This window comes from Nyctereutes procyonoides, unplaced genomic scaffold (genome assembly GCF_905146905.1).
Source record: "Nyctereutes procyonoides isolate TBG_1078 unplaced genomic scaffold, NYPRO_anot_genome, whole genome shotgun sequence".
NCBI classification, from domain to species: Eukaryota; Metazoa; Chordata; class Mammalia; order Carnivora; family Canidae; genus Nyctereutes; species Nyctereutes procyonoides.
The window spans coordinates 7,103,735-7,115,286 of record NW_026575148.1 but is presented as its reverse complement, the minus strand read 5'-3'; the positions used below and the strand labels follow the sequence as shown (position 1 = coordinate 7,115,286).

The 11,552-nt window shown below is 37.4% G+C and overlaps 1 protein-coding gene across 1 annotated transcript in view; it reads right to left on the bottom strand.

The window, feature by feature from the left end:
- Window positions 1-8,290: 8,290 nt before the first annotated feature.
- The window catches only part of ARSK (arylsulfatase family member K), a 35,431-nt gene continuing 32,169 nt past the window's right edge, over window positions 8,291-11,552 (bottom strand). The window contains exons 7-8 of the mRNA XM_055312881.1: window positions 11,118-11,342; window positions 8,291-8,741 (exon numbers count right to left, since the gene is read on the bottom strand). Of these exons, the coding sequence (XP_055168856.1) occupies window positions 8,467-8,741; window positions 11,118-11,342 (500 nt within the window). The 3' untranslated portion in view covers window positions 8,291-8,466. The remainder of the gene's footprint in view (window positions 8,742-11,117; window positions 11,343-11,552) is intronic.

The window sequence follows — 11,552 nt, the reverse complement described above, 5'->3', positions numbered from 1 at the left end:
GATGTCAGTAAATATATTGTGAATTGCTGGACTAATGGGTATATGGTGCATTTCAGAGAACTTGGAGATGTTCCCACTTTGATGATAAATCCATCAACCTAAGGAAAAAAAATACCTTTCATACCTATGCCAGTATCATCCAGAGGAGCCCAAGGAAGCTCTGGGGAGATGAAGAAATAGCCATTCTTGGAGGAACACTTAAAAAAGAGGTAGACCGATAGCCTTGGGAAATCAAACTCCTGGTTTAATTTTCACATTCTCCCCTCAGAGGGTTTGTAACATACATCATCCCAGCTTATGATCTGCTTCTTCCAGGGAGCTCTCTCTGAGCAATACCGGTAATTCAATGATTCCTCTGTTTAATATTTCTCAAGATAATTCTATAATTTGTCTCAAATTTGTTGAAATGTTGTCATATAACAAAACAAGACTCTACCCGTGAAATTACATTTCACAGAACTTCACTTTGCTAAGACCTGATAAATCATTGATTTAAAAAAAGTAATTCTCAAAATAACACATGTGCATAGTTTGGAAAGTCCAATGGAACTAGAGGGTTGACAACAACGTTGTTTCCAGTCCACACCTCCTCACTCCTTCTTCCCCTCTTCTAGAGGGAACCGATTTAGAATCTATTTACTGTTTCTTCTGGCATTTACTTAATTCCAGAATTCTAAGTAGCAAATGTGTAATGCTACTTATTGATTCGGTGAATTTAGACACTACCTATTGGCTTCTCATTAGATAATTTCTCCTTTCCCATATTTTATACAGTAATATAATTTTGGGTTAGATTTATATTTAGTGTTTGCATTATTATGAAAGGAAAATATTCTCAGCCAAATGTCATAGTATATTATGAATATCATTTTCTTGAAGTTAATAATTGCCTTAATTTTTATTGTTACCTAGCTAATTCTTCCTATACCTCTAAAGAGTCCCTCAGGGCAGTTTCCATAAGGTGGGTTTTGTAACATAAGGTAGCAGTTCCAGTTTATTTTTCTTGGAAACTTTTTTTTTTAAGATTTTTTTTTTAAATTTATTAATTCATGAGAGACACACACACACACACACACACACACACAGAGTAAGGCAGAGACACAGGCAGAGGGAGAAGCAGGCTCCATGCAGGGAGCCTCATGTGGGACTCAATCCCAGGACTCCAGGATCATGCCCTGGGCCCAAGGCAGTTGCTAAACCGCTGAGCCACCCAGGAATCCCTCTTGGAAACTTTCTTACCAGAGACCTCCTTTTGCCTCCTATGTGGGTGGGCTGGTTTCTCTCTAGGCCTTCTACACAACTGTTGTCATCACTGAAACGCTGCCTTTCTCTTGGGTCAAAATCCTTGTTTCTCGGATCCCTGCTCTTTTTATCTTGGTTTCTTTCCCTTCTGATAGAACACTTCATCCAGCACGTCGTGAGGTTAAAAGTAACTGTGCAGAGGCTGAGGCCATAGCTGTGGGAGTTTCGTTGTGCTTGCTACTTGAGTCACGTAGACTCAGCCACACTGCCTGCCAGGACAGCTGTTCCCCAGGTATCTCCCTTTACCGTTATCCTAGAGACTCCTTTCATTATCTCATGCTGGGTCTCCCGCTTTCTAATTCCATGCTTGTTTGTTTGTTTTCTTCTTGGTCTATTTTCCTGCTTGGGTAGAAAGCATCCTTCAGTGGCTTCCTGAGAAAGGATGGATTTTGGGGATCTTGCATGTCTGAAAATGTCTTTATTTTACCATCATGCTTAACTGATGACTTGGGTTAAAATTCTACACTGGAAATGTTTTCCTTCTGACTTTTGATGGCGTTGCTCCATTGCCTTCTGGCTTCTGAGTGTGTTGAGAAGCTTAAAACCATGCTGGTTTCTGATGTGTGTAAATTTGATCATTGTTTTTTCCATTCTAGAAGTTTATTGCTTCTTCTCTTGTCCCTGACAAATTTCACTAAGATATGTTTATTTGGATCCACTGCATGGGTTGTATTTAATTGCATTCTTTTTCTAGTCTAGAACAGTTAATCTAGAACAGTTTCCCAAGTCTTTTTCTTTTTGACTCTGACAGGTTTGAAGGGTCTATGACACGTTTGATAGAAAATCTCTCAAGTTGTATTTGTTTCTACAACTGTTTGGATTAGAATTTGGATTAGATCCAATTGAATTTGGATTAGAGTTCTTGGGCTGAAATACTACACGGGTAACACTGTGTTCTTGGTGCATCATTTCAGGGACATACAGTGCTGGTTTGTCTCAATACTGGTGATGTGAAGCCTGACATATGTTTTTCAAACATAAGGTTTTGGGTTCTGTGCTTATCCTCCAGAGGTAGCCACTCCCTGGCCCACTGTACACCTGGCCCACTGAAGGGGCTCCTAGATCTCTAGCCCTGCCCCCATTCTTTCACTTGGGTATTGCTTGAGGTCCATGAAAAAATTCATTAGTGGAGGTGGTTTCCTTTCTGTGTGGGGGCTCCCAGAGTTTCCGTTGTTACTTTCACACACATTGGACTTTTAAGGGTTTGTCCCAGTAGCCTTCTTACCCATTCTTTTGGCTGCTAGTTCCTACCCCCCCCCTCAATGTTCTTCCAAAGGTGAACCAGTTTGAATGTCTCTCCCCTTCTTGGAGGAGCTTGCCACCCTTTTGAATTCAGTTTACCTGCTGCCTTGCAGCTGCAGGCACCTGATAGGCTCAAAAGAAAAAAAAAAGTTAGATTATCTAGCTTTTTTTTTTCTTGATTTTTTTAAAAAAATTCTATTTGTGAGACAGAGAGGCAGAGACACAGGCAGAGGGAGAAGGCAGGCTCCCCGCAGGGAGCCTGATGTGGGACTCGATCCCAGGGTCCCGGATCACGCTCTGAGTCCAAGACAGACGCTCAACCACTGAGCCACCCAGGGGTCTCTTTTTTCTTGATTTTTGTTAATATGGGAGGAATATTCCCTTGGAACTTTCCCTATCCTATGTGAAAGCAGAACTCACAAAACACTATTTAAGGAAACCAATCCTTTACTATAAATATCACAAAATTTGATGCTTAATTTATTGTCTTAACTTCTTGAACTGTTTATTTTTATTTCATCTTAATAATAAAAAGTTTAAGGCTAAAAATATTCTGAGTATAGTTCTGGTTGTGTCATATGTTCTTAGTTTTTTCGTTTTCTTTATTTTAAAAATAGCATAGAACTGTAATTTTTTGACCCAAGAATTATTTAAGATTCTGCTTTATAACTTTAAATTGTGTTTTAAAAAGGCTAAAATCTTATGAGAGCTTAATATGCATAATTATAAACACACACACATATCCACAATATATGAGCTGTGTACAAGGGAATGGTTCTAGCACGAGTCTATATCTTGTCTGTGTTCCACACTGATTTTCTTCCACTTAGTTTGTGTTGAGATATATCTTTATTTTTCATGGCCTTTCAGTGCCAAGTTCTTAGTTTGATTCGGTGATTTCTAGTATGATTTAATAGTAAGAATAGTCTCACTTTAATATTCTTTTTCCATAGTTTTAATAGGTATTTTAGACTTTTTTCCCCATAAAAACTTTAAGATTTAGTTCAATTAAGAAAACAAACAAAACCCTATTCAGATTAAAACAAGGATTGTGCAAAATCTATAAAGTAATTATGAAGAAGTGACTTTTTTTTTTAAATTTTTATTTATTTATGGTAGTCACACACAGAGAGAGAGAGAGAGGCAGAGACATAGGCAGAGGGAGAAGCAGGCTCCATGTACCAGGAGCCCGACGTGGGATTCGATCCCGGGTCTCCAGGATCGTGCCCTGGGCCAAAGGCAGGCGCTAAATCGCTGCGCCACCCAGGGATCCCCCAAGAAGTGACATTTTAATATAAGATCCTCCCATACAAGAACTTGCTGTCATTTCATGTTCCTACCTTGTTTGCACACTTCGTAGAGCTTTATAATTTTTTCATCTAGGTTTGAGCCTCTTGCTTAAATTTATTTTACTGACTGTCATAATGTAAGATATTTTTCCTAATTTCCATTTTTACCTAATCTTATAGATGTATATTTATTTTTGTATATGTAGCTATTTAACAAATTTGATCAGTTCTAGTAGTTTTTATTAGGATGCCCTAGGTTTAATGAGATGGAAAACATGAAGAGTAAAGGATAAATACATAATCCAACATTTTATTTTTTAACAGAGACAAATAAAAACATGTAAGGCTTCTAGTTGATTTGGATGATTTTGGTTTAAAGACCATAGTTGGGATAACAAGGTTCCAGAACCTTGGTTTCCAGATTGCTGCACCTTACAATCATCTGGGAAGCTTTCAAAACTCTCAGTGCTTGGGGATAGGAGCCAGCCATTAATAGTTTTTAAACAGCCTGTGGTAATTCCAGTTTGCAGCAAAGTTGTGAACCATTGTTCTAGACTAGAGGTTAGCAAACTGTGGCCCACAGGTCAAATCCTGTTTTTGTAAATGAAGTTTCCCTGGAAAGTAGCCACGCGCATCTGTTTACATATTGTTGCTGTTTTCATGCTACTGGGGTAGTATGGAGTAGTTGTGAAAAAGACCATCTGGTTCACAAAGCCTAAAATATTCGGTATCTGGCCTTTTTCACAGAAAAAGAGAGAGAAGAATAGTATCCCCGTCAACTCTCCTGTGCACGCTTTTTGCTAGAACGTACTGGTTTTAGAAGGCTCTGCTTTATTGAGGTTACTCCCAGCAAATCAATTCAAGGATTTAGTAATCTTCTGCATGGCAGGCACTTGGGACAGTTTAGGAAACAAAAATGACAAAAAGCCATGCTTGTGCAGGGTGCTTTTATCCTGGTAGGGTAGAAGGGGTGGGGGGCAGTATAAATGAGTTAAGTATGTAAAGTATACACTGAGTCAGATGGTTGTGATTACTATGGGGAAAAAATAAAGCAGGGAAGTCCCTGTGAGAAGGTAGCATTGTGGCAATAGTTTGAAGGATGTAGCCAAGTGAGCAATGTAGAAATCTCAGGAACGAACAGTATTCCAAGCAGAAAGCACTGGCAGGCACAAAGGTCTTGAGGTGGTGCATGCCTGGTGTGCTAGAAAAAAAAAAAAAACAAAAAACAAACCAGGGATGCCAGTGTGGCCGAAAGAATGAACAAAGTGGAATGCGGGGGGAGAGGTGGCCTGTGAGATAACATGCAACTAGATGGTTCAGCGTTCTGTAGGCCTTTGTCATGTTTCTGGCTTTTACAGAGTCAGATGGGAAACCAGTGGAAGGTTTTGAGTGCCCAGTGAAGTGATGTGATATATCTTAACAGAATCACATTGGCTGCTGTGTTGAGAATGGATGGAAGAAAGCCAAGGGCAGGCTCAAGGAGGCTGTTGCAAAATTCCAAACAGGAGATAATGGTAGACTGGAGCAGAGTGGAGCAGTGAAGGTAATAAAAATGAATCCCAAAGACTGTCCTCAATTTAGTTTATAATTAGTGTCAGTTTCTCTCAGATTCTGGCATTAATTTGTCTTAGTTTTCCAATTTTTTCTCCATTTTCTGCTTTCATGGTTGTTAGATACTAGTTTGAATTAGATTTTGTCCTAAAAACTCAGTTGTACCTAAGTATGGTCCCATTTCCAATATGCTTAAAACATTGTGGATGCTTGGTAAATTCTAACAATGAATGCATCTTGAAGGGCTTGGGTAGAACGAGATCGAGTATATTTATCTCACATGCCAATGTTTCAGAACCACATTTCTATTATCATTGCTTTATTTTTCCCCTGTAATTAGCATATATACCCACACATTAGCTATGTCATGTTCTTTAGGTTTAACTAGGAGATGGGAAGTAGATTTGTATATGTTCATTTTAATTGTAGTAGTCTAATATTGAGATCTTTTCCTTAAGGGTTTTACTTCAGAATGTATCTGAAGTGAAATTTATTTCTCCGAAACTCATATATAACTGCAGATAAGCTCAGACAAATTCACTGAAGAAGAGTAAACAAAGGAGATGAAATGGCTCATCAAGAAAACTTCAAAGACAGTTTGAAGGGAAAGTTAGGTAAAATTATTATTTACAGACCAGCTTTTTACCTGAAAATAGAAGATACCAATTGAAAAACTTGGTACCAAAAAATGTTATATTATTGGCACAAAATTAATATGTAGAAATAGAGTCTGCATATAAGAACAACCAGTTAGAACATATAATGGAAAAAAGATCCACTTAAAATAGCATGCCACCAACAAATAATAAAACAACTAGGAATAAACTCATCTCTGCCTACACTTCAAGATCATCAGCTAGGAGAGCTTAATAGAACAGTAAGAAAGAACAGTGCCAGGGATGTTCACAGAAAAAGACAAAGAAGAATAGTGTCCCCCCTCAACTCTCCTGTGCAGGCTTTTGCTAGAACGTACTGGGTTTAGAGTATATTTTCATTCTAGGTGCCATCCCTAGAATTCTAATCTCATTGGTATGGGGTGGGGCCTAGGCAGTATTTTTTTTTAAAGGTCCTTACTTTTCCAGAAATCTCTGAAAAAACCGATCCATATGAAGAAAACTTGGAATACTGCTAAGACAGATCAAAGAAACCTTGAAGAAAGGGAAAAGTGTGCTATATTATATTCTTTAGAATAACAGAAGATCATAAAGAGTTCAATTCTCCCTAAAATAGGCTATAAATTTAAGATGATTTCATAAAAAGACTAACAAGATTTTCCATTTTTGAGTTAGACAGACTTAATCTGTGTGGAAAAACTAAGTTAGCAAGAGTAGCTGGGACAACTCTGAAAAAAGAAAGTGTTGGAAAGGAACTAGTCTGACCAGATATTGACTGCTGCATCAGTAAACAAAGTAGATTGGTCCATTTTATTTTCAGATAAAAAATGTTCTGAAAAGATACAAATGTAAATAAGACTTTGGTATATGATAAAACAACATTTCAAATTAGAGAAAAATGATTTACTCAATAAAAGGTGTTAAATAATAAAGTGGCATTTTCTAACCAATGGACAAATGTTAGTTTACTCAATAAAAGGTCATTTGGTTAGCCCTCTTAAAATAACAAACTAAAGTCAGATTTCTAATATGGGTATACATTCCAGATGGGGCAAAAAAGAAAACTCTAAAAGAAGTTAAGTGGGAAATGCCATTCTGAAGATGTATGAAACAAAATCCCAATGCCATATAAGCAAAAATTCATAAATCTGATAGCATGAAAATACCAATTTGCACAGGTTAAAAACACCAGAACAAAAAAAATTTAGCAAAACAAAAAAACAAGAAACCCCCCACCAGAACAAAGTCAAAAGACAAATTCCAAGATGGAAAAAAAAGTGCAGCTTCTATTACAGATAATATCCAAAAGCATGCCTGTAATTAAAAAAGACGAGCAACAGAAAAATAGTCAATAAAATAGGTAAGGTCACAGTGAAGGAAATTCAAATAGCCATTAAATATATGAAAATATGATCTATCAGGGCACCTGGGTAGCTCTAGCTCAGTGGGTCAATGTTTGCCTTCTGCTTAGGTCGTGGTCCTGGGATTGAGTCTTTCTTCGGGCTCCCTGCAGGGAGCTTGCTTCTCCCTCTGCCTCTCTGTGTCTTTCATGAATAAATAAAATCTTAAGAAAAATAGGAAAACATGATCTTACTCATAATTTAAAAAATTAAAAATAATCTATTTTTTATTTATTAGGTTGACAAAGGATGTAAAGAAGTGCATCACTGGGTGAGAATTTTAATTGGTATAACTTCTTTGGAGGTAATTTGGTGTAATTTTGCTAGACCCAGTCTTAATCCAGCAATTTCACTTCTAGGTCTTTTTAAGTGGGAGAAAAAAGGAGCAAGATGCAGAACATTTTGTATAGTAAGCTCTGTTCTGTGTGTGAGGAAACATACAAAGTTTGTTAGATACACAAGTGTGCCTCTAAAGGGATCCTTAGGAAGCTGGTTACAGTTGCCCCAAGAAGGGGAACTGGGAAAGTAGGGAGACTTCATGATCATTATTAACTCTTTTGTACCTTTTGAAACTTGTACCTTGTGCATATATTACCTATTTAAAAAAAAAACAGTAATAACGTCAGCCATATCCAGAATCTGTGTCCCATCAAATACTCTAAATACTCCCATCAAATACATCCAAATGATTTATGTCCCATCAGATGCAAATAACTCATCACACCATCAAATACAAGTAACTATTTTACGGCTCATAAATCATATGATAATTGTTAAAATTGTCTATATTCCATATTATTCAGAGGAACATAACTTTATACTATTTGCTTCCATCCTTTTATTACTTCCATTAAGTTGTTAAAAGTTAGCAAGAATGAGGTCTTGAGAATAATCATTTTTGAAAATATGTAATTTTGTAATGATTAATTTTGAAATAGAATACATTCTTTAAGTAAAAATCAGTAATTATTAAAACACATATAAAAGCTAATCATGATCTCTTAGCATATATCTCTATATGTTGCTCTAGGACATTATTTTCTAACTTCTGTTCAGATTTTTTTAGGATTAGAGACGGGTTTTAAGCCACTGATTAATTGCACTTTCATACTTCCTTGGTTCTTTCAACCAGTCCTGATGCCACCTGAGGTTTGCTATAACATTTGAGTAGTTTTGCCCTACGCTTTGTTTCCACTTGATAAACTGCTCTTTATTGTATTGGTGGACAGAAGCAGAAACCTTAGGGTAGTTTATAATGGAACGAAGCTTCTGATCTAAAGAATATGTGACTTCTGGAAACTTTGTAGCAATATTTGTTAGTTCATCTGGATCTGAGGAAAGATCTGCAAGAAAAAATTAAATAGCTGTCAAAATATTTATCTGATACAGAAACGTTTTTTAGAATGTCATTACTCTGTGACATAATATATTTGAGCTTATTTTCATTTTCAGTTCCTCTTAGCATAATAAGATGAAGGACAGTATAAATGGTAAAATATTATACCAAAGGTTAAACACTCCTCTAGGGCAGCCGGGGTGGCTCAGTCCTTTCAGTCCAGGGTGATTCTGGAGACCCAGGATCAAGTCCCACGTCGGGCTCCCTGCATGGAGCCTGCTTCTCCCTCTCCCTGTGTCTCTGCCTCTCTCTCTCTCTCTTTCTCTCTCTGTGTCTCTCATGAATAAATAAATATATTTTTAAAAAATAAAAAAATAAACACTCCTCTACATGTATGTCCAAATTACCTTCCTACCATCATCCTGCTATCTCTTTTTTTTTTTTCTTATCCATTTCTAGACGACAGAAATACATGGATTCTTATCACTAGTGAGCTGGCTTAGTCCTAATCCTTCCTGGCTTTGATGCTCTACCTACTTTGACATACAGAGAAAAAAATAGTAATGCTCATATTGTCCCATTTCAACAGCCCCAAACTTTTCAAGTTGCAATAATTCTTTACATAGTCAAGTCATATTCTTGCAACTTTACCTACTCATAGTTTTCTATATATTTTTGTATCTTGTCTTGGATTTTTGAAAGTTCAATTCATCAATACTGTCCATTTGAGCAAACAGCCATGGAAATAAGAATATCTCAATTGCTATCACCAAGAAAATAATGATAAATACTTCAAAATATAAACACCTTTTTTACCTAGGTAAAAGGAAGACAAAATATAATTGCCTGTCAATCTAATTGGAAAAATAGCAAATCAAAGACCTTATGACAATTTACTTAAGATAATAAATTCATATTACATGTTGAGGGAAAAACCTCTGTGGGCCTATGTAGTGTATTTGCCAGAAGAGCCCTGAAGACATTTATGACTTTGTTAGAGGACTTCACATGGGGAAGTCACCTCTTGGGGGAAAGGGCAGTCCGTGGATAAACCCCAGAATACAGGAAAGACAGGCTCATCCACTGATCCTTTGACAGTCACATCTGTTTTGTAGAACATGTGCAATGAATGACCAAGAGATGCCCGTTATACATCAAGATGAAAATTTAAGGACTTCCTTTTGAAGCCAAGAATTTCCTGCTCTTAGAATTAAGGGGGAGGGGGTGTCAAGGTCAATCAGCTTAGTCCCTAAAGAATTATTTAGAGTTAATAATTTTGACATTTCTAACTAGAGAGGAAACCTAGGGAGAAATGAATGTTAACAAGGGCATATTTTATGAGATTAGAGCAAAGGATAAGTAAAACCTGAATTTAATAATGTTGCTTTAAAATTAACTCATAAGGGTGCCTGGGTGGCTCAGTCTCTTAAGCATCTGCCTCTGGCTCAGGTCATGATTCTGGAGTCTTGGGATCAAGCCCCACATTGGGCTCCCTGCTTGGTGGGGAGCCTGCTACTCACTCTCTTTCTCCTGCCTCCTCCCTGCTCATGCTCTGTCTTTCACTCACTCTATCTCAAATAAATAAATAAAATCTTTAAAAAAAATAAATGAAATTAACTCATAGAGAGGTGCCTGAGTGGCTTAGTTGGTTAAGCATCTGACTCTTGATTTTGTCTCAGGTTATCTTAAGGTCCTGCGATCCAGCCCCGGGTTGGGCTTTGTACTCAGTGGGGAGTCCGCTTGAGATTCTCTCTTTCCCTCTGCCCCTCCCCACTGTGCATGCATAAGTCTCTCCAAAATAAATAAATAAATCTTTAAAAATTAAAAAAAAATTAATTCAAAGAGAAGTTTAGCTAGCGGGCATCTTTGTGGAGTGGAAGGAACATGGATTTTGAAGTTAGACCTGAAGTTAGACCAGTTCTGCCACTTAACTGAGATCTTGCACAGGTATTTGAATCCCTTTGACCCCTAATCTCTATAAAATGAGGATAATGGTGTCCTCTTAAATAATATATGTCGAATGTCAGGCTTTACAAGATAAAGAGATTAATCTCCAGAACAGCTGAAACCAAGGTATAAAGAGAGGGTGTTGATTACTGTTTGGGAAAGATAACCATGAATATTAGAGGACACCCTGGATCAAAGAAAACCTTTGTTTCAGTCTTGAGACCCTGATCAAAAGCCTTAGGACACTTGCTCTGGAATTCAGATGATTTGCAAAGAAGCTGCACCTCATGTGGAAAACCTTTTGTAGATGTCCTGGCAGGAGAAGCAGCAGGTATTTATTTATTTAACCAATGATGACTGGATCTCTTGAGCAACACTATGGAGGTCAGCTCATTACATATAATACTGCACTTAAAAAATATGTCAACAGATTTACCAAAGAGTTGAGGCAACACTGAAGTACCATCAGAGTAGGCTATATATTTCCATTGGTTAGTCCGAAGCATGTAGGTAGAAGCATTCACGTTGCATCCATGGAATTCACTCAGAATCCAGGGTGGATGTAGGTTTTTTAATTTATGTTCATTCCCAAACATTTCTGATGATAATGGCAACAAAGAGTATCCACTCAGGTTCTGAGGCAGAGGAGCTCCAGCAATATCTATGTGACAAAATAACACAATATTTTTAAATAACTTACTCCTTCATTAATTGAAACACTCATAAATGACATCCTTAGAGGTTGTGGAGACCAAAGACCACATACAGATTTTGTAAGTAGACCTGCCTACATCCAGATGCTTACCGCACAATGGGACGCCTGGGTGGCTCAGCGGTTAAGCATCTGTGTTCGGCTTAGGTCATATCCTGG